This window comes from Oncorhynchus masou, chromosome 10 (genome assembly GCF_036934945.1).
Source record: "Oncorhynchus masou masou isolate Uvic2021 chromosome 10, UVic_Omas_1.1, whole genome shotgun sequence".
Classification (NCBI taxonomy): domain Eukaryota; kingdom Metazoa; phylum Chordata; class Actinopteri; order Salmoniformes; family Salmonidae; genus Oncorhynchus; species Oncorhynchus masou.
The window spans coordinates 40,283,713-40,308,224 of record NC_088221.1 but is presented as its reverse complement, the minus strand read 5'-3'; the positions used below and the strand labels follow the sequence as shown (position 1 = coordinate 40,308,224).

Here is a 24,512-nt window from a genome sequence, read left to right as displayed (position 1 = left end):
GCCGAGTAGCCAGCCAGCCAGGCCGAGCAGCCAGCCAGCCAGGCCGAGTAGCCAGCCAGCCAGGCCGAGCAGCCAGCCAGCCAGCCAGGCAGAGCAGCCAGCGTGTCCCTCATCCCCTAGCCTAGTCCAGATGATATATGCCCCCCCTGATCAAAGCTGACACCAGGGGTAATTAAGACACTCCATCATTTAGCTGAATGAAACAACTGGCACCACACCACACTGGATTCTGACTGTGACTGATGCTCAGTGGACATGGAGAGAGGGAGATGAAGGGACACGGAGGGAGGGAGATGAAGGGACACGGAGGGAGGGAGGAGGGAGGGAGGGAGGGGGAGGGAGGGAGGGAGGGAGGGAGGGAGGGAGGGAGGGAGGGGAATTAAAGGAAGGAAAATAAATGGCGGGAGAGGTATGAATGAACAGGGGGATGCTTTGGATGGCAGTAGCACTAGGGCTCCCCGTCTTTGCCAACCAGGTGGATACATTCTCCACAGAGAAGTGACCCTCCACCCAGAGCTGGTCTGAAGAAGGGGTGCAGAGCAGAGCGGAGAGGGGCCACCGTTTATTTGTCCTGCCTACAGCTGCCTTCCTTCGCTGCAGTGTCATTGTGACTGTTCCTGGAACAAACTACCCCCAACTTCTTCCACCCTCCCCAAATCCTCCTCATCCCTCACATCCGATAAAGTCACGCCCCTCTGGCCCTGTCCTGTGCAGGGGGCTTTGTGGTCCAAACGGCTTAATCCCCTAAAACCTCTATTTAACACCCGCTACGTTATCCCTCTCTAGTGTTCCCCTGATGAAGGCCTGGAACCTCCATTAGTGATGCTAAGAAAGCCACCCGGATTACACACATAAAGACATGGTGAGCTCTGTTTGGATAACACGCTCCCTGCCACCCCACTCACCAAACAGGATTACCACCAGCCCCCAGTGTGCAGAGAGGAGAGTCTGTCTACTAGTGAGTGACAGACTTTGATTACAGAAGGAAGACGTGGAGAGTGATTACAGAAGGAAGACGTAGAGAGTGATTACAGAAGGAAGACGTAGAGAGTGATTACAGAAGGAAGACGTAGAGAGTAATTACAGAAGACGTAGAGAGTGATTACAGAAGGAAGACGTAGAGAGTGATTACAGAAGGAAGATGTAGAGAGGGATTACAGAAGGAAGACGTGAGAGGATTACAGAAGGAAGACGTGAGAGTGATTACAGAAGGAAGACGTAGAGAGTGATTACAGAAGGAAGACGTAGAGTGATTACAGAAGGAAGATGTAGAGTGATTACAGAAGGAAGACGTAGAGAGTGATTACAGAAGGAAGACGTAGAGAGTGATTACAGAAGGAAGACGTGAGAGTGATTACAGAAGGAAGACGTAGAGTGATTACAGAAGGAAGACGTGAGAGTGATTACAGAAGGAAGACGTAGAGAGTGATTACAGAAGGAAGACGTGAGAGTGATTACAGAAGGAAGACGTAGAGTGATTACAGAAGGAAGACGTGAGTGTTTACAGAAGGAAGATGTAGAGTGATTACAGAAGGAAGACGTAGAGAGTGATTACAGAAGGAAGATGTAGAGTGATTACAGAAGGAAGACGTGAGAGTGATTACAGAAGGAAGACGTGAGAGTGATTACAGAAGGAAGACGTAGAGTGATTACAGAAGGAAGATGTAGAGTGTTTACAGAAGGAAGATGTAGAGTGATTACAGAAGGAAGACGTGAGAGTGATTACAGAAGGAAGACGTAGAGAGTGATTACAGAAGGAAGACGTGAGAGTGATTACAGAAGGAAGACGTAGAGAGTGATTACAGAAGGAAGACGTGAGAGTGATTACAGAAGGAAGACGTGAGTGATTACAGAAGGAAGATGTAGAGTGTTTACAGAAGGAAGATGTAGAGTGTTTACAGAAGGAAGATGTAGAGTGATTACAGAAGGAAGACGTAGAGAGTGATTACAGAAGGAAGATGTAGAGTGATTACAGAAGGAAGATGTAGAGTGATTACAGAAGGAAGATGTAGAGTGATTACAGAAGGAAGATGTAGAGTGATTACAGAAGGAAGATGTAGAGTGATTACAGAAGGAAGATATAGAGTGATTACAGAAGGAAGATATAGAGTGATTACAGAAGGAAGACGTGAGAGTGATTACAGAAGGAAGACGTGAGAGTGATTACAGAAGGAAGACGTAGAGTGATTACAGAAGGAAGACGTGAGAGTGATTACAGAAGAGGAGAGTGATTACAGAAGGAAGACGTAGAGTGATTACAGAAGGAAGACGTGAGAGTGACTACAGAAGGAAGACGTGAGAGTGACTACAGAAGGAAGACGTAGAGAGTGATTACAGAAGGAAGACGTAGAGAGTGATTACAGAAGGAAGACGTAGAGAGTGATTACAGAAGGAAGACGTAGAGAGTGATTACAGAAGGAAGACGTGAGAGTGATTACAGAAGACGTAGAGAGTGATTACGGAAGACGTAGAGAGTGATTACAGAAGGAAGACGTAGAGAGTGATTACAGAAGGAAGACGTAGAGAGTGACTACAGAAGACGTAGAGAGTGATTACAGAAGGAAGACGTAGAGAGTGATTACAGAAGACGTATAGAGTGATTATGGAATAATGCGTGAGAGACAGAGAGTGAGAATGGCTGTGGGAAAGAGAGGCAGTCGTGTTTGAGTTTTTTTCTTTAATGCAGCAATATCTTCCACGCAAAAACAGCATAATTATAATTTACCAACAGTTCTCAAGATGACCAACATGCCCCTAACCCAGTGACAGTGTAAGGGCATACATGGGCATACTGCCTGTGTCTATGCCTGCAGGATGTCGATGTGAAAGTGTTGGTGTCTGTACTAGAGAGTCCTTGTGGCTACGACATCTGTCTGATCCGGTGTCCTGTGTGAATTTAAGTATGCTCTCTCTAATTCTCTCTTTCTTTCTCTCTCTCGGAGGACCTGAGCCCTAGGACCATGCCTCAGGACTACCTGGTATGATGACTCCTTGCTGTCCCCAGTCCACCTGGCCGTGCTGCTGCTCCAGTTTCAACTGTTCTGCCTGCGGCTATGGAATCCAGGCCTGTTCACCGGACGTGCTACCCGCCCCAGGCCTGCTGTTTTCAACTCTAGAGACAGTGGTAGAGATACTCTTAATGATCGGATATGAAAAGCCAACTGACATTTACTCCTGAGGTGCTGACTTGCTGCACCCTCGACAACTACTGTGATTATTATTATTTGACCATGCTGGTTATTTATGAACATTTGAACATCTTGGCCATGTTCTGTTATAATCTCCACCCGGCACAGCCAGAAGAGGACTGGCCACCCCTCATAGCCTGGTTCCTCTCTAGGTTTCTTCCTAGGTTTTGGCCTTTCTAGGGAGTTTTTCCTAGCCACCGTGCTTCTACACCTGCATTGCCTGCTGTTTAGGGTTTTAGGCTGGGTTTCTGTACAGCACTTTGAGATATCAGCTGATGTAAGTAGGGCTTTATAAATACATTTGATTTGATTTGATTACTACATAGTTTGTGGCCTGCCTATGCTGCATACCAGGGTATCAGTGTGGGAATCTGCCTTCCTGCATGTAAGTATGTGTCCCCGTGGCTGCTGAGCCAGTCCGGGCCAGGTCCCTCAATGCCCTTTTGTCCCCTCCAGTTGTTTGTAGGTCGTTGGCAGGACCAGCGCTGCTGCCATGGCACACAATACAATTAGCATCTACATGGCAGTGCTCAGTCCTCCACAACAAGCACACCTCTCCACCACCCCACTACTTTACAACAAGCCCACGTCTCCACTACTTTACAACAAGCCCACGTCTCCACTACTTTACAACAAGCCCACGTCTCCACTACTTTACAACAAGCCCACCTTTCCACTACTTTACAACAAGCCCACCTCTCCACTACTTTACAACAAGCCCACCTCTCTACTACTTTACAACAAGCCCACCTCTCCATTACCCCACAACTTTACAACAACCTCACCTCTCCACTACTTTACAACAAGCCCACTACCCCACTACTTTACAACAAGCCCACTACCCCACTACTTTACAACAAGCCCACTACCCCACTACTTTACAACAAGCCCAATACCGCACTACTTTACAACAAGCCCACTACCCCACTACTTTACAACAAGCCCACCTCTCCACTACTTTACAACAAGCCCACCTCTCCACTACTTTACAACAAGCCCACCTCTCCATTACCCCACAACTTTACAACAAGCCCACCTCTCCACTACTTTACAACAAGCCCACTACCCCACTACTTTACAACAAGCCCACCTCTCAACTACTTTACAACAAGCCCACCTCTCCACTACCCCACTACTTTACAACAAGCCCACCTCTCCATTACCCCACTACTTTACAACAAGCCCATCTCTCCACTACTTTACAACAAGCCCACCTCTCCACTACTTTACAACAAGCCCACCTCTCCACTACTTTACAACAAGCCCACCTCTCCATTACCCCACTACTTTACAACAAGCCCACATCTCCACTACTTTACAACAAGCCCACTACCCCACTACTTTACAACAAGCCCACTTCTCCACTACTTTACAACAAGCCCATCTCTCCACTACCCCACTACTTTACAACAAGCCCACCTCTCCACTACTTTACAACAAGCCCATCTCTCCACTACTTTACAACAAGCCCACCTCTCCACTACTTTACAACAAGCCCATCTCTCAACTACTTTACAACAAGCCCACCTCTCCACTACCCCACTACTTTACAACAAGCCCATCTCTCTACTACTTTACAACAAGCCCATTCTCACTACTTTTACAACAAGCCCACCTCTCCACTACTTTACAACAAGCCCACTACTACTTTACAACAAGCCCACCTCTCCACTACTTTTTACAACAAGCCCACCTCTCTCCACTACTTTTTACAACAAGCCCACCTCTCCACTACTTTACAACAAGCCCACCTCTCCACTACTTTACAACAAGCCCACCTCTCCACTACTTTAAACAAGCCCACCTCTCCACTACTTTACAACAAGCCCACCTCTCCACTACTTTACAACAAGCCCACCTCTCCACTACTTTACATCAAGCCCAACTCTCTACCCCACTACTCTACAACAAGCCCACCTCTCCACTACTTTACAACAAGCCCACCTCTCCACTACTTTACAACAAGCCCACCTCTCCACTACTTTACAACAAGCCCACCTCTCCACTACTTTACAACAAGCCCACCTCTCCACTACGTTACAACAAGCCCACCTATCCACTACTTTACAACAAGCCCACCTCTCCACTACTTTACAACAAGCCCACCTCTCCACTACTTTACAACAAGCCCACCTCTCCACTACTTTACAACAAGCCCACCTCTCCACTACTTTACAACAAGCCCACCTCTCCACTACCTTCCACTACAACAAGCCCACCTATCCACTACTTTACAACAAGCCCACCTCTCCACTACTTTACAACAAGCCCACCTCTCCACTACTTTACAACAAGCCCACCTCTCCACTACTTTACAACAAGCCCACCTCTCCACTACTTTACAACAAGCCCACCTCTCCACTACCCCACTACTTTACAACAAGCCCACCTCTCCACTACTTTACAACAAGCCCACCTCTCCACTACTTTACAACAAGCCCACCTCTCCACTACTTTACAACAAGCCCACCTCTCCACTACTTTACAACAAGCCCACCTCTCCACTACTTTACAACAAGCCCACCTCTCCACTACGTTACAACAAACAAGCCCACCTCTCCACTATTTACAACAAGCCCACCTATCCACTACTTTACAACAAGCCCACCTCTCCACTACTTTACAACAAGCCCACTACCCCACTACTGGAAAAACAAACGTTTTAATGCAGCAACAAAAGGGCCAGTAGCCAAACTAGTCCAGCCTCTGGGCAGGCCCTGGGCAAACAGTACACTGCTTTAAAGATAGAAAGGCTGCTCCTAATAGGAGGTGTTTGTTGGGAATTCAATAGCAAAGAGAGACAAGTGCACTACTGCTTTCCATGAAGGACTGGGTCTACTCTATAACTAGCCAGGGAGACGGTATTTATTGAACCTCACTGTGAAACAATAAAAGCCAGTCATGAACAAGCTTTGATTATTCAGGAGAAATAAAAGAAACAGCTTGTTAATATGGAAAGCCAATTAGCTGTAAAGAGAGAAAGGGGAGGGGCAGAGAAACACACACAGAGAGAGAGGGGAGGGAGAGAGAAAGACACACAGAGAGAGAGAGGGGGGGGAGGGACAGAAAGAAACACACACAGAGAGAGAGAGGGGAGGGGGAGAGAAAGACACACATAAAGAGATGGGAGGGGAGAGAAAGACACAGAGAGAGAGGGGAGGGGGAGAGAAACACACAGAGAGAGAGGGGGAGGGGGAGAGAAAGACACAGAGAGAGAGGGGGAGGGGAAGAAAACACACACAGAGAGAGAGGGGGAGAGAGAAAGACACAGAGAGAGAGAGGGAGGGGGAGAGAAACACACACAGAGAGAGGGGAGGGGGAGAGAAACACACAGAGAGAGAGGAGAGAAAGACACAGAGAGAGAGGGGGAGAGAAAGACACAGAGAGAGAGGGGAGGGGAGAGAAACACACACAGAGAGGGGAGGGGGAGAGAAAACACACAGAGAAAGGGGAGGGGAGAGAAAGACAGAGAGAGAGGGGAGGGGGAGAGAAAGGAGAGAAAGGGGAGGGGGAGAGAAAGACACACAGAGAGAGAGGGAAACACAGAGAGAGAGGGGAGGGGGAGAGAAAGACAGAGAGAAAGGGGAGGGGGAGAGAAAGACACACAGAGAGGAGGACACAGAGAGGGGAGAGAAAACACACAGAGAAAGGGGAGGGGGAGAGAAAGACACAGAGAGAGAGTAAGCTATGATAGAGAGAGATGAATAGAGAGAAAGAGAATGAGGAAAAAGAGCGCAGAGAGAGCGCGAGGGTGAGAAGAGTGTCAGGCCAGGGGATGTAGGGAAGAATGGTGGACTTTAACACACTAGTTTTTCTGCTTGTTGATTCTGAATGTCTGTCATTAGTGAGCGGGCCAGGGTGAGGGGAACATGAAGGGGAGAGGGAGAGAGGTTGGGTGGTGCAGAGGGGGCTGGGTGGGGAAGGTGGAAGATATGGGAGAAGTAGTGTGGAAGAACTCCAGGTTGGGGGAGGGGGATCAGAGAGAGGGGGTGGGAGAGAGAGGCAAGAGATTACGCCAAACCAAAGTAACCCTCATCCCAATAACAGTTATTCAAGCCTTCATAACAGCCTAGAAACTGCTAGTGAGAGGGCTGAGGGAAACTCTCCCCACTGTAAAGAGGACTGAGGGAAACTCTCCCCACTGTAAAGAGGGCTGAGGGAAACTCTCCCCACTGTAAAGAGGGCTGAGAGAAACTCTCCCCACTGTAAAGAGGGCTGGAGAGAAACTCTCCCCACTGTAAAGAGGGCTGAGAGAAACTCTCCCCACTGTAAAGAGGGCTGAGAGAAACTCTCCCCACTGTAAAGAGGGCTGGGAGAGAAACTCTCCCCACTGTAAAGAGGGCTGAGGGAAACTCTCCCCACTGTAAAGAGGGCTGAGAGAAACTCTCCCCACTGTAAAGAGGGCTGAGAGAAACTCTCCCCACTGTAAAGAGGGCTGAGAGAAACTCTCCCCACTGTAAAGAGGGCTGAGAGAAACTCTCCCCACTGTAAAGAGGGCTGAGGGAAACTCTCCCCACTGTAAAGAGGGCTGAGAGAAACTCTCCCCACTGTAAAGAGGGCTGAGAGAAACTCTCCCCACTGTAAAGAGGGCTGAGAGAAACTCTCCCCACTGTAAAGAGGGCTGAGAGAAACTCTCCCCACTGTAAAGAGGGCTGAGGGAAACTCTCCCCACTGTAAAGAGGGCTGAGAGAAACTCTCCCCACTGTAAAGAGGGCTGAGAGAAACTCTCCCCACTGTAAAGAGGGCTGAGGGAAACTCTCCCCACTGTAAAGAGGGCTGAGAGAAACTCTCCCCACTGTAAAGAGGGCTGAGGGAAACTCTCCCCACTGTAACTGGCAAAGGACAATTTGTCCTCAGACTGTGAGCTCTTCTCCCAGTGCCTAGTGCTGCTAGCAGGTTGAGGTGTCAGAGACAGAGCACCTCTTCACTGGGAGGGACTGCTTTTGCTCCACATGCCTGTCTGAGTCCGAGCAGAGACAGACGCTGGTCCTAGCAGCCATGCATTGTCCTGACACGTGTAAACTGAATGTTCAAACCCTGAATGCTGATTGGCTAACAGCCGTGGTATATCAGACCATATACCACGGGTATGACAACACATTTCTTGTTACTGCTCTAATTATGTTGGTATCCAGTTTATAACAGCAATAAGGCACCTCAGGGTTTGTGTAATATGACCAATATATCACGGCTAAGGGCTGTATCCAGGCACTCTGCGTTACGTCGTGCACAAGAACGGCCCTTAGCCGTGGTATATTGATCATATACCACACCTGACTGCTTAAATATAACACAGTACATATATATATATATATGAGTGTGTATTAGTGTGCCTGTAACGGTCTGATGTTTGAAAGTGAGTGTGTCCACCATACAGTATGTGTGTAGTGTGTATTACCTGTTGCAGGTCAGCCAGTGAGTACAGGTGGATATGTTGCAGTAGGTAATCTCTGGGGAAGATCCTTTAGGGGAGAGAGAAAGACAAACATTTTGACCATTTTAGTTATGCAATTTTCTTAGAACCATAAGTCAGATCCTTTCAGAAAATAATAATATACGCCATTTAGCAGATTTACAGCACTGTGTGCATGGGTGGCCCCACCAATAAAAAGTAGAATTCAATGGTGTGTGTCATTGTCTCTCACTGTACTGACCTGGAACAGCAACGCTGGTGAAATGGTTTATCATATATTAAAACATGACAGGAAGGAGATGTGAGGTTCATGTTGAGATTCATAAAGGACGATAACAAAATGTACACGATGAGTCATGTCACACATACACACACACACACACACACGGACCATGATAGTGCCTGTGTAACCATGGTAACGGCAGGGCCAAATTGCAGAGAAAATGGGGGTTAATTCAATAGAATGAGAGTCAGGCTGGGGCAGAAGGGGAATGGGTGTTTAAAAGCTCTCTGCCTTATAATGGAGCGAAGTGGAGGTCTCTCTCTGCTCTCTCCGTCTCATCAGGCTCGCTATTATAGCCCTCTGCACAACACTCTCTACCAAACCGACACACACACAGTAATTCACACACTCACCCACACCAGCTCACGTTACAGTTCAAGGATCCACAAAGTGACATAGCGAGAGACAGAGAGGTGGTAGTTGGAGTGAAAGATGGAGAGGGCGAGAGATGGGATCATATAGACTCCCTGCACTACTAACCCTGCGCTGTCCCTCTCTGCACTAATAACCCCGCACTGTCCCTCTTTGCACTAATAACCCCGCGCTGTCCCTCTCTGCACTAATAACCCCACGCTGTCCCTCTTTGCACTAATAACCCCGCGCTGTCCCTCTCTGCACTAATAACACCATGCTGTCCCTCTCTGCACTAATAACGCCATGCTGTCCCTCTCTGCACTAATAACCCCGCGCTGTCCCTCTCTGCACTAATAACCCCGCGCTGTCCCTCTTTGCACTAATAACCCTGCGCTGTCCCTCTCTGCACTAATAACACCATGCTGTCCCTCTCTGCACTAATAACGCCATGCTGTCCCTCTCTGCACTAATAACGCCATGCTGTCCCTCCATGCACAAATAACACCATGCTGTCCCTCTCTGCACTAACACTGAAGGGACACACAGCTCCAATGCCTCTCCTGGGAGTGTAGAGGGACAGACACACAGCTCTATGCAGGTACCATGGAAACCCTTGTGGGAAGGGGTAGTAGTATCTATATCAATGTGAATTTGAGTGCATATACTGTATACGTGAGTTACATCTGTCCCTTCCACGCCCTCTACTTCTCATCCCGTGTCTCCCTAACCTGCCGCCACTCCCCCAGTGCTCTCTCCCTCTCTGTGTGGGTGTTTCTGATTGTGTGAGTAGAGACAGGTGTGCTGGAGGCAGAGCAGATCCCCACCAGCTGCAATCTGTTCCATAATCAAGACTAGAGGTCGGCCGATATGATTTTTCAACGCAGATACCGATACCGATTAATCAGCCGATTAAAAAAAATGTTATTGTAATAATGACAATTACAACAATACTGAATTAACACTTATTTTGACTTAATATAATAGATCAATAAAATCAATTTAGCATCAAGTAGATAATGAAACATGTTCAATTTGGTTTAAATAATGCAAAAACAAAGTGTTGGAGAAGAAAGTAAAAGTGCAATATGTGCCATGTAAGAAAGCTAACGTCCGGGTTTTAGCTAACATGTTCCTTGCTCAGAACATGACAACATATGAAAGCTGGTGGTTCCTTTTAACATGAGACTTCAATATTCCCAGGTAAGAAGTTTTAGGTTGTAGTTATTATAGGACTATTTCCAGCTATACCATTTGTATTTCATTAACCTTTGACTATTGGATGTTCTTATTTTTATTTATTTTTTTAACCTTTATTTAACTAGGCAACAAATTCTTATTTTCAATGACGGCCTAGGAACAGTGGGTTAACTGCCTGTTCAGGGGCAGAACGACAGATTTGTACTTTGTCAGCTCGGGGATTTGAACATGAAACCTTTTGGTTACGAGTCCAACGCTTTAACCACTAGGCTACCCTGCCGCCCCTATAGGCACTATAGTATTGCCAGTGTAACAGTATAGCTTTTGTCCCCCTCCTTGCTCCTCCCTGGGCTCGAACCAGCAACACAACGACAACAGCCACCTCGAAGCAGCGTTACCCATGCAGAGCAAGGGAAACAACCACCCCAAGGCTCAGAGCGAGTGAAGTTTGAAACGCTATTAGAGCGTATATGACTGTAGTACAGAACCATGTCTTTAAACAGTATATGACTGTAGTACAGAACCATGTCTTTAAACAGTATATGACTGTAGTACAGAACCATGTCTTTAAACAGTATATGACTGTAGTACAGAACCATGTCTTTAAACAGTATATGACTGTAGTACAGAACCATGTCTTTAAACAGTATAAATGACTGCCTGTGTTCATATCCACACGTATGCAGCAGATCTGTGTGTCTAACGTGTACTGTGTGTGCATCCTTATGTGTGTGTGTGTGTGTGTGTGTGGTACATCCGTGGGGTTCAGAGGTGTGTGTTAGATCAGTGCGGGCGGTGATGGCCGTGACAGGCCTCCTCAGTGCCCCCTCCAGGCCGACAGTAGGCCCAGAGGGTCCATGGATGGCCGGCGGTAGGCCAAGAGGGTCCATGGCCCATGGTTGGCCCATAGAGGGCTCATGGTTGGCCCATAGAGGGTCCATGGTTGGCCCATAGAGGGTCCATGGTTGACCCATAGAGGGTCCATGGTTGGCCCATAGAGGGTCCATGGTTGGCCCACAGAGGGTCCATGGTTGGCCCATAGAGGGTCCATGGTTGGTCCATGGTTGGCCCATAGAGGGTCCATGGTTGGCCCACAGAGGGTCCATGGTTGGCCCATAGAGGGTCCATGGTTGGCCCATAGAGGGTCCATGGTTGGTCCATGGTTGACCCACAGAGGGTCCATGGTTGGCCCATAGAGGGTCCATGGTTGGCCCATAGAGGTCCATGGTTGGCCCATGGGGTCCATGGTTGGCCATGGCCCATAGAGGGTCCATGGTTGGCCATGGTTGGCATAGAGGGTCCATGGTTGGCCCATAGAGGGTCCATGGTTGGCCCATAGTGGGTCCATGGTTGGCCCATAGTGGGTCCATGGTTGGCCGGTGGGTCCATGGAAGGGTTTAGCACCACCGGCCTCATTAATCCTGCAGTGTTTGGAGGGCAGGGCGTTAGTCGCCGAGTGCTAATGGTGTAGTGGTAAACAGGGTCTCTAGCGAGAGAGGAGCACTCCGGGGTCGCCACCACAGCCTTCTTCCCCTTCCGACAACCAGCTGGGATAACTCTGTAGCCCAAGGTGTGTGTGGAGTAGGAGCGTCTCAGAGCCCCACTCTCTGTTCGTCTCAGCCAAGACCTCAGAAACAAAATGTAGACCTCCACAAGTCTGGTTCATCCTTGGGAGAAATTTCCAAACGCCTGAAGGTACCACGTTCATCTGTACAAACAATAGTACACAAGTATAAACACCATGGGACCACACAGCCGTCATACCGCTCAGGAAGGAGACGCGTTCTATCTCCTAGAGATGAACTACTGTGGTGTGAAAAGTGCAAATCAATCCCAGAACAACAGCAAAGGACCTTGTGGAGATGCTGGAGGAAACAGGTACAAAAGTATCTATATCCACAGTAAAACAAGTCCTATATCGACATAACCTGAAAGGCCGCTCAGCAAGGAAGAAGCCACTGCTCCAAAACCACCATAAAAAGCCAGACTGTGGTTTATGCGGACAAAGATCATAATTTTTGGAGAAATGTCCTCTGCTCTGATGAAACAAAAATAGAACAGTTTGGCCATAATGACCATCGTTATAATTGGAGGAAAAAGAGGGAGGCTTGCAAGCCGAAGAACACCATCCCAACCGTGAAGCACGGGGGTGGCACCATCATGTTGTGGGGGTGCTTTGCAGTAGGAGGGACTGGTACACTTCACAAAATAGATGGCATCATGAGGATGGAAAATTATGTGGATATATTGAAGCAACATCTCAAGACAACAGTCAGGAAGTTAAAGCTTGGTCGCAAATGGGTCTTCCAAATGGACAATGACCCCAAGCATACTTACAAAGTTGTGGCAAAATGGCTTAAGGACAACAAAGTCAAGGTATTGGAGTGGCCATCACAAAGCCCTGACGTCAATCCTATAGAAGATTTGTGGGCAGAACTGAAAAAGCGTGTGTGAGCAAGGAGGCCTACAAACCTGACTCAGTTACACCTGCTCTGACAGGAGGAATGGGCCAAAATTCCCCCAGATTATTGTGGGAAGCTTGTGAAAGGCTGCCTGAAACGTTTGACCCAAGTTAAACAATTTCAAGGCAATGCTACCAAATCTAATTGAGTATGTAAACTTCTGACCTACTGGGAATGTGATGAAAGAAATAAAAGCTGAAAAAGATCACTCTACTATTATTCTTACATTTCACATTCTTAAAATAAAGTGGTGATCCTAACTGAACTAAAACAGGGAATTTTTACTAGGATTAAATGTCCGGAATTGTGAAAAACTGAGTTTAAATGTAGTTGGCTAACGTGTATGTAAACTTCTGACTTCAGCAGAGGGAACACCCCCCTATCCACATCGATGGAACAGTAGTGGAGAGGGTAGTAAGTTTTAAGTTCCTCGGCATACACATCACAGACAAACTGAATTGGTCCACCCACACAGACAGCATCGTGAAGAAGGCGCAGCAGCGCCTCTTCAACCTCAGGAGGCTGAAGAAATTTGGCTTGTCACCAAAACACTCACAAACTTCTACAGATGCACAATCGAAAGCATCCTGGCGGGCTGTATCACCGCCTGGTACGGCAACTGCTCCGCCCACAACCATAAGGCTATCCAGAGGGTAGTGAGGTCTGCACAACGTATCACCTGTGGCAAACTACCTGCCCTCCAGGACACCTACACCACCCGATGTTACAGGAAGGCCATAAAGATCATCAAGGACAACAACCACCCGAGCCACTGCCTGTTCACCCCGCTACCATCCAGAAGGCAAGGTCAGTACAGGTGCATCAAAGCTGGGACCGAGAGACTGAAAAACAGCTTCTATCTCAAGGCCATCAGACTGTTAAACAGCAACCACTAACATTGAGTGGCTGCTGCCAACACACTGACTCAACTCCAGCCACTTTAATAATGGGAATTGATGAGAAATGATGTAAAATATAAAAAAAATATCTTTATGTAATACATGTATCACTAGCCACTTTAACTATGCCACTTTGTTTACATACTCATCTCATATGTATATACTGTACTCGATACCATCTACTGTATCTTGCCTATGCCGCTCTGTACCATCACTCATTCATATAGCTTTATGTACATATTCTTTATCCCCTTACACTTGTGTCTATAAGGTAGTAGTTTTGGAATTGTTCGATAGATTACTTGTTGGTTATTACTGCATTGTTGGAACTAGAAGCACAAGCATTTCGCTACACTCGCATTAACATCTGCTAACCATGTGTATGTGACAAATAAAATTTGATTTGATTTGATTTGATTTGTACCCTCCCCTCCCCTCCCACTCCATACAGCCTCTTCCTCCCCTCCCCTCCCACTCCCTACAGCCCCTTCTACCCTCCCCTCCCACTCCATACAGCCCCTCCCCTCCCCCTCGAACTCCATACAGCCCCTTCTACCCTCCCCTCACACACCATACAGCCCCTTCCCCTCCCCTCCCACTCCATACAGCCTCTTCCATCCCCTCCCCTCCCACTCCATACAGCCCTTCTACCCTCCCCTCCCACTCCATACAGCCTCTTCCATCCCCTCCCCTCACACTCCATACAGCCCCTTCCCCTCCCCTCCCACTCCATACAGCCCCTTCCCTCCCCTCCCACTCCATACAGCCTCTTCCATCCCCTCCCCTCCACTCCATACAGCCCCTTCTACCCTCCCCTCCCACTCCATACAGCCCCTTCTCTTCTCCATACCCCCTCCCCTCCCCTCACACACCATCCCCCTTCTATCCCCTCCCACAGCCTCTTCCATCCCCTCCCCCACTCCATACAGCCCCTCCCTTCACATACAGCCTCTTCCATCCCCTCCCCTCACACTCCATACAGCCCCTTCTTCCCCTCCCACCCATCCCCTTCTACACTCCCCTCCCACTCCATACAGCCTCTTCCATCCCCTCCCCTCACACTCCATACAGCCCCTCCCCTCCCCTCCCACCCCACTCCCCCTCCCACTCCATACAGCCTCTTCCATCCCCTCCCCCCACTCCATACTCTACCCTCCCCTCGAACTCCATACAGCCTCTTCCCTCCCCTCCCCTCCCACTCCATACAGCCTCTTCTTCCCCCCTCCCTTCACACTCCATACAGCCTCTTCCCTCCCCTCCCCTCCCCCTTCTACTCCATACAGCCCCTTCTACCCTCCCCTCACACTCCATACAGCCCCTTCTACCCTCCCCTCCCCTCACACTCCATACAGCCCCTTCACTTCCCCCCTCACACTCCATACAGCCTCTTCCCCTCCCCTCCCTCCTCCCCCATCTTCCCTCCCCCCACAGCCTCATACAGCCTCTTCCCTACCAGCCTCCCCTCCCCTCACACTCCATACAGCCTCTTCTACCCTCCCCTCCATACAGCCTCTTCTACCCTCATCCCTACCACACTCCCCTCATACCCAGCCTCTTGTACCCTACACTCCCCACTCCACAGCTCCTTGTATACAGCCATACAGCTTCTTGTACCCTACACTCCCCTCACACTCCATACAGCCTCTTGTACCCCACACTCCCCTCACACTCCATACAGCCTCTTCTACCCTCCCCTCTCACCTCCTCCGGAGGTCCTCGGCCACGACGGCGCGGCAGCTGAACAGGTATGCTCTGAGGGACTGGAGCTGCTGTCTCAGGCGTAGGACCGCAGCCAGGCCCTCACAGTGTTCATACAGACACGGGTTCAACTGCTGCACATCCAGCAGGGGCTCCTCATAAACAAACTCCAGGAACACCTTGGCCTGCTTGGACACCTGGACAGAATAGGGAGAGGAGGGGTGGGCTGTGTGTGTGTGTGTAAGGTCAAATCCTAACTTCAGAAGTGTAAGTATCTAAAACTTTCTCACTCAGTCGGTGTTTCAGAATTTTTCTGTAGGTTTCTGAATATGTTGCGTGCGAGTGGATATGAACACATACAAGTCACTCTGGTAAATGACTCAGACGTGTGTAGAACGTCACCATTCTCACCTTGTGTCTGTTGGTGTCCCAGTTGTGCAGCAGGCGGGCAGGGATGAGGAACAGGTTGCCTTGGTGACAGCTCTGGCAGTAGTACCAGCCGCTGTAGCAACACACCTTGGCCTTGCCTCGCGACAACCCTACTGGCTTCTGACACCCTGCACAGAGATAGAGAGGAGATACTGGGTGAGGGAGTGTGTGTGTGTGAATGAGTGTATGGGTCTACAGATAAACTAAACCACCAAACACTCTCTGTATCTAGAATTCAAAAAGGTGAGTGATGAAGTCCCTAGTTTATTAGCTGTTTTTAGACGTTGCAACAGCCATGCAGGTCAACGATTGAGCGGCTGTTGACCTCCACAGGTCAAAGGTCAGGAGATAGAAAAACAGATTTGCCATGGTTAATGATTAGAGTCCCCGTCTGCTAGAATTTCTCTCTCAATGCCACACTAACCACAAGCAAACCAACATCTAGAACTACAAGGACTTCCAAAAACATCCCGTTCAGTGAATCCCTCCAACCCAGTTGAAGCAGAGGTTTCCCCACTCCTCCCTGTAGTCACAATAAGAGGGGAATTCAATGCTCTACTGTCTTAGAAAACAGTAGAAAGGAAAGATCCTAGGCTTCTATTGATGTCCTTCAGTAGTGCTGCTATCCTCTGAAAACTCTCTGCTTTGTCTTGGTCTCTTTGTTGTTCCTGTCTGCGCTCCCCCAAACACTCTGGGCCCACGCCATGGGCCACGCTCAGAACCCAAACAGGTGACCGCGGCAACGGCAGGTGTCCCTTATCCCCAGGACGATCTGGGAGGGACGGGGCCCAGGACGCCACGGAGGAAGAAAGGAACAAGGGAAGAAGGAGATGGAGAAGGTAATGGAGGGAGAGGGGGAAGGAGCGCAGACGGATACGGACTTGCACGCTCTTTGTCTTTTTCGGTGGAGCGTAGCGCCTGCCTCTGTACTTCACAGAGACGAGAGGGGGAAGAGATCAGACGTGGATAGAGAGAAAGAAGGAAAGAGACGGAGGAGAGAAAAAACAGAGGATAACACACCAACAGCGGCTATCAGAACAGCCGATCTGGACCGGAGAGAGGTTCAGAATTAACCTTATTCAATCGACTACAGGCTTAATTAACTGAATGGACAACAGAGACAGAATGCAATATGGAATTTCATTAAATAGTTTGGGGTAAGGCCGTGTCCTTGTAGCCAGATGTTGATGACAGGTAGCCCTCTGCTGGGCAGCTGGGGAGGGGGGGGGGGGTGCGGAGGGTTGTCCAAAACTGTTGCTGAAAAACAGGAAGTGAGAGAACATGGGCAAGTTGACATGTAAGTACATCAACACTTACACCCATTGGTTGAGACAGTGATAATTGATAATTGCAAGTGATAATTGATAAGTGATAATTGCAAGAGCGAGGTTAAAAAGCAAACGTGCTTTATTGTGCCGTGCTTATAGGCTAAAGGTAAATAGGTAAATGACATTCAGCTGATGGCTAATAAGAGGAGGAGATTAGCGAGATGCTACGCTGATGATATGTTTGTATTCATTCCCACTACGACAGTAGAACAGGAACCAGAGTGAATTAGGTAATACTGCTTGATGAAGTTAAACAAGCATTCAGATCAGCCTTCCTGATTGAGCATTCAGATCAGCCTTCCTGATTGAACATTCAGATCAGCCTTCCTGATTGAGCATTCAGATCAGCCTTCCTGATTGAACATTCAGATCAGCCTTCCTGATTGAACATTCAGATCAGCCTTCATTGAACATTCAGATCAGCCTTCCTGATTGAACATTCAGATCAGCCTTCCTGATTGAACATTCAGATCAGCCTTCCTGATTGAACATTCAGATCAGCCTTCCTGATTGAACATTCAGATCAGCCTTCCTGATTGAACATTCAGATCAGCCTTCCTGATTGAACATTCAGATCAGCCTTCCTGATTGAACATTCAGATCAGCCTTCCTGATTGAACATTCAGATCAGCCTTCCTGATTGAGCATTCAGATCAGCCTTCCTGATTGAGCATTCAGATCAGCCTTCCTGATTGAGCATTCAGATCAGCCTTCCTGATTGAGCATTCAGATCAGCCTTCCTGATTGAACATTCAGATCAGCCTTCCTGATTGAGCATTCAGATCAGCCTTCCTGATTGAGCTTTTGTGAACTACATTACAAGTCTCTGTTTTCTGCTATTTATCTGCGGAGGCTTTCTATTGGCTGTTGTTGAAGCTCTGTCAATGAAGAGGAAGTGAGACTGGCTCTACTGCTCTAGGGATACAGAGAGAAAACGAAGGGTAATAGGTCAACTAAAACACATAAAGGGCCGGTTCAAGAGTATTCCTGGACCCAGATGAAGCCTAGCACTTTTAATGGAGGGCCAAGTGTAAAATGAATCTGGGAGTTGGTTTTCCATTCCCCATTGTGGACAAAAGAGAAGGCAATGTAAAAAACCTTACAGACCTCAAAGAATAAATAAACCACAAAACCTCCCCAGCCGACATCTTAATTAGAGTAATGTCTCCCTTAAGGTCCCCTCAGACTTTGGGGACCATTAGTTTCCACTTTATTATTCTGTCAGAGGGAAAAACTTAGAACTCAACCCAACGCAATATAACAGAGGCCCCATTATAAGTGAGTATGATAAATGACTAAGCAGGGACTGATGTGTGACCCTGTTTCTCTTGGAGAGAGAGACCATCTCCTCCTTAAGCCTTCCTAAACCCAAACCAATAAGGCATAAATACAGGGGCTGCCCTGCCACTGGCTGAGGTTAGGAGCTGCTACGCACCAGCCCGCTACCATCAGGCACACTGGAGCTAATGTCAACTGGGGCAGGGACCCCAAGCTATAAAAAGACAGAGTTGGTGTCTTCCCCCCTCAACTCTAGTCCCCTCTCTACCATCCAACCCTGAGCCGAAACACACACACACACACACACGCACACGCACACACACACACACACACACACACACACACACACACACACACACACACACACACACACACACACACACACACACACACACACACACACACACACACACACACGAGGCTGCAGTGCAGAGCGTACCACAGACCACGCAGTGGGGTGTCGTGTGTCGAGGCTGCCCTGTCATCAACGTAGGAGCGCAGCACAAACCCACACTAACCACCCCTGCTCCATAAATACATCCACCCCCCAGAAACCCGCTTGCTCTGCTACCCATCCACTCAACTCACAGCGGATGGATGGGGTTTAGCCATTGGGGTTTTTCTCAAAAGAAAATTATTGATGATTGTTAAGTTACCAAATCGCTAACATCGTCATTTACACAACTACACCGTGGCTTCTGTATGGTCTATATTCTCTGAAATAGACCAGCATCTCTAAATCTGGACCTTAACTTGTGTTGGATGGTGCGGCTCCTATACTAATGATGTGGATTCCCTTAGTGAGAGTGAGATGGAAGCCAAGGCCTCCAGGGAAAATGTCCAGCCAGCAGAGAGGATGGTCAGTGCCAGTGGCCAAACTCTGTGACCCAGCTGGGTGCTGGGTCGTGTGGACAGCACTGCTGATATGGTCAGTAAAGAAAACAAACAAGAAAAACCCTTGCACAAAAAATTATAATCACAAACGCATGTGGAGCTACTTCATGTGTATATGTCCTCACCAAAGAACCACAGCTCACTAACACAGCTGGATGCATTCTAGAAGCCTTCTAAGGTAGAGTGTAGAGGGCAGAGGGACAGAGCAGTGATGCTCATGGGAACAACATGCCCTCTTGGAAATCCTGTGTCCACCAGTGTGGGAAGTGGGAAAGAAGAAGAGGTATCAAACCATGACCCCCGCCCCTCATCTCATGCTCCCACTTGAGAGGCCACCGTAGATTAGAACAGAAACACTATTCTAATACTGAGGCCCCCCAGGCCTGCCTTCTATGGTGAATCTGTGGCCCCTGTTCCCCAGTCCCATAGCTGGAGAGGGTCTTTCTGCTCTGTCGTCCCCAGAAAGGGGCTCCCACTCAGCCACGCTTTCAACTGTCCGACGGTTTACACCTCTCTCTGTGTGTGTGTGTGTGTACGCGCACAGGGGGCAAAGACAAGAGGCCTTTTCTTTGATGTGTCTCATTCAACACTCAAATTAAAATGTGCAAAGAGAGACAGAAACACAGAGACAGAAACACAGAGACAGAGACAGACACACAGAGACAGACACACAGAGACAGAGACAGACACACAGAGACAGACACACAGAGACAGACACACAGAGACAGACACACAGACACACAGAGACAGAGACAGACACACAGAGACAGAGACAGAAACACAGAGACAGAAACAGACACACAGAGACAGAAACAGACACACAGAGACAGAAACAGACACACAGAGACAGACACACAGAGACAGACACACAGAGACAGACACACAGAGACAGACACACAGAGACAAACACACAGACACACAGAGACAGAGACACAGAGACAGACACAGAGACAGACACAGAGACAGACACAGAGACAGACACAGAGACAGACACAGAGACAGACACAGAGACAGACACACAGAGACAGAGAAAGAGAGAGACAGAGAGAGAAAGAGAGAGCCAGAGAAAGAGAGACAGAAACACAGACAGACAAACAGAGACAGACACACAGAGACAGAGACAAACACAGAGACAGAAACACAGAGACAAACACAGAGACAGAGACACAGAGACAGAAACACAGAGACAGAGAGAAAGAGAGAGAGACAGAAACACAGAGACAGAGAGAGACAGAAACACAGAGACAGAAACACAGAGAGACAGAAACACAGAAACACAGACAGAGAGAGAGACAGAGACAGACACACAGAGACAGAGACACAGACAGAGAGAGAAAGAGAGAAACACACAGAGAGACAGAAACACAGAGAGAGACAGAAACACAGAAACAGAAACAGACAGAGAGACAGAAACACAGACAGAAACACAGAGAGAGAGAGAGAGAGAGAGAAACACAGACAGAAACAGAAACACAGAGACAGAGAGAGAGACACAGAGACAGAGAGAGAGACAGAAACACAGACAGAGACAGAAACACAGAGTCAAAGAAAGAGAGACAGAAACACAGAGACAGAAAGAGAGACAGAAACACCCATGGAAAATTGAAAAACACTAAACAAACAACAACATAAAGAATTATCTATCCAAAATGGAGATGTATGAGTAAACCACTTCTCCAAACTTTTTGGCTCTATAACAAAGAATAAAGAGCAAAAACATATTCAGGATCAAATATAAACCTTAGAATCAACTATTAAAAGACAACCAGAACCCACTGGATTCTCCAATTACCTTGAGTGAGCTAGAGGACAAAATAAAAACCCTCCAACCCAAAAAGGCCTGTGGTGTTGATGATGGTATTCTTAATGAAATTATCAAATATACAGACAACAAATTCCAATTGGCTACACTAAAACTCTTTAACATCATCCTTAGCTCTGGCATCTTCCCCAATATTTGGAATCAAAGACTGATCACCCCAATCCACAAAAGTGGAGACAAATTTGACCCCAATAACTACCGTGGGATATGCGTCAACAGTAACCTTGGGAAAATCCTCTGCATTATTATTAACAGCAGACTCAGTGAAAACAATGTACTGAGCAAATGTCAAATTGGCTTTTTACCAAATTACCGTACAACAAACCATGTATTCACCCTGCACACCCTAATTGACAACCAAACAAACCAAAACAAAGGCAAAGTCTTCTCATGCTTTGTTGATTTCAAAAAAGCCTTCGACTCAATTTGGCATGAGGGTCTGCTATACAAATTGATAGAAGGTGGTGTTGGGGGTAAAACATACGACATTATAAAATACATGTACACAAACAACAAGTGTGCGGTTAAAATTGGCAAAAAACACATTTCTTCCCATAGGGCCGTGGGGTGAGACAGGGATGCAGCTTAAGCCCCACCCTCTTCAACATATACAGTGGGGCAAAAAAGTATTTAGTCAGCCACCAATTGTGCAAGTTCTACCACTTAAAAAGATGAGAGGCCTGTAATTTTCATCATAGGTACACTTAAACTATGACAGACAAAATGAGAAAAAAAATCCAGAAAATCACATTGTAATTATGGTGGAAAACAGAGAGACAGAAACACAGAGAGAGAGACAGAAAGAGAGACAGAAAGAAAGAGAGAGACAAAAGCACAGAGAGAGATAGAGCGGAATAGTAGAGAATGCAGTGAACACAGTGAGCGCATGGACAGTGCAGTTCTCTCCTCAGTTCTCCTCTCCTCCTTGTCCCTACAAAGCCCTCTCCTCTGCGGACCCTGTGAATCCACACAAGCTGAATGACCAGGGTCAAGCAAACTTTGAGAGGAACCTGGGGGTACATTCTGCACCCCATAGAAGGCTAGTGGTGGTATTGGGGGGTCTCAGGCTTCAAACGAACACCGGCCACAAAAGAACAACCGTGTGTTCCTCCATGTGTAATTTGCTGAATAAATATTGCAAATTAAATACTGGTTCAGTATGGGTTTGATGTGAACAATCACTTGTCGTGGAAAGGGGTGGGGCTCGCATATGCATATGTGGTGCAATTCTATTCAGTTTAAACAAATTGACGAAGACAACACGCGGTGGAAGGGTACTGGTCTTTCATGGTGAGTCCTGCATGACTGGCCAACAAGATATAGACCAGTGTAGATGATTGTATAATATGCAGCGCATTCTGAAAGTATTCTGTTATGTTATAACCTTATTCTAAAAGGATTAAATGAGACATTTTCCACATAAATCTACAGAACTGTTTGCAAACTTAAAAACAGAAATACTTTACATACATAAGTATTCAAACCCTTTGCCATTAGACTCGAATTTGAGCTCAGCTCTGTTTCCACTGATCATCCTTGAGATGTTTCTACAACTTGATTGGAGTCCACCCTGTGGTAAATTCAATTGATTGGACATGATTTGGAAAGGCACACACCAGTCTATATAAATGGTCCCACAGTTGACAGTGCATGTCAGAGCAAAAACCAAGCCATGAGGTGAAAGGAATTGTCTGTAGAACTCTGAGACAGAATTGTGTCGAGGCACAGATCTGGGGAAGGGTACAAAAACATTTCTTCAGCATTGAAGGTCCCTAAGAACACAGCGACCTCCATCATTCTAAAATGGAGGAAGTTTGGAACCACTAAGACTCTTCCTAGAGCTGGTCGCCTGGCCAAACTGAGCAATCGGGAGAGAAGGGCCTTGGTCAGGGAGGTGACCAAGAACACAATGGTCACTCTGACATACAGTGGGGCAAAAAAGTATTCAGTCAGCCACCAATTGTGCAAGTTCTCCCACTTAAAAAGATGAGGCCTGTAATTTTCATCATAGGTACACTTCAACTATGACAGACAAAATGAGAAAAAAAATCCAGAAAATCACATTGTAGGATTTTTAATGAATTTATTTGCAAATTATGGTGGAAAATAAGTATTTGGTCACCTACAAACAAGCAAGATTTCTGGCTCTCACAGACCTGTAACTTCTTCTTTGAGAGGCTCCTCTGTCATCCACTCGTTACCTGTATTAACGGTACCTGTTTGAACTTGTTATCAGTATAAAAGACACCTGTCCACAACCTCAAACAGTCACACTCCAAACACCACTATGGCCAAGACCAAAGAGCTGTCAAAGGACACCAGAAACAAAATTGTAGACCTGCACCAGGCTGGGAAGACTGAATCTGCAATAGGTAAGCAGCTTGGTTTGAAGAAATCAACTGTGGGAGCAATTATTAGGAAATGGAAGACATACAAGACCACTGATAATCTCCCTCGATCTGGGGCTCCACGCAAGATCTCACCCTGTGGGGTCAAAATGATCACAAGAACGTGAGCAAAAATCCCAGACCCACATGGGGGGACCTAGTGAATGACCTGCAGAGAGCTGGGACCAAAGTAACAAAGCCTACCATCAGTAACACACTACGCTGCCAGAGACTCAAATCCTGCAGTGCCAGCCCCCTGCTTAAGCCAGTACATGTCCAGGCCCATCTGAAGTTTGCTGGAGAGCATTTGGATGATCCAGAAGAAGATTGGGAGAATGTCATATGGTCAGATGAAACCAAAATATAACTTTTTGGTAAAAACTCAAATCGTCGTGTTCGGAGGACAAAGAATGCTGAGTTGCATCCAAAGAACACCATACCTACTGTGAAGCATGGGGGTGGAAACATCATGCTTTGGGGCTGTTTTTCTGCAAAGGGACCAGGACGACTGATCCGTGTAAAGGAAAGAATGAATGGGGCCAAGTATTGTGAGATTTTGAGTGAAAACCTCCTTCCATCAGCAAGGGCATTGAAGATGAAACGTGGCTGGGTCTTTCAGCATGACAATGACCCCAAACACACCGCCCGGGCAACGAAGGAGTGGCTTCGTAAGAAGCATTTCAAGGTCCTGGAGTGGCCTAGCCAGTCTCCAGATCTCAACCCCATAGAAAATCTTTGGAGGGAGTTCAAAGTCTGTGTTGCCCAGTAACAGCCCCAAAACATCACTGCTCTAGAGGAGATCTGCATCGAGGAATGGGCCAAAATACCAGCAACAGTGTGTGAAAACCTTGTGAAGACTTACAGAAAACGTTTGACCTCT

The 24,512-nt window shown here is 47.5% G+C and overlaps 1 protein-coding gene across 2 annotated transcripts in view; it reads right to left on the bottom strand.

Annotated features, from left to right (window-relative positions):
* The window catches only part of LOC135547629 (pleckstrin homology domain-containing family M member 3-like), an 82,263-nt gene that overhangs the window by 32,501 nt on the left and 25,250 nt on the right, over positions 1-24,512 (bottom strand). For both annotated transcript variants that reach the window (XM_064976800.1, XM_064976798.1), the window contains exons 5-7: positions 15,906-16,051; positions 15,498-15,691; positions 8,587-8,650 (exon numbers count right to left, since the gene is read on the bottom strand). In XM_064976800.1, coding sequence (XP_064832872.1) covers positions 8,587-8,650; positions 15,498-15,691; positions 15,906-16,051 — 404 coding nt within the window. The remainder of the gene's footprint in view (positions 1-8,586; positions 8,651-15,497; positions 15,692-15,905; positions 16,052-24,512) is intronic.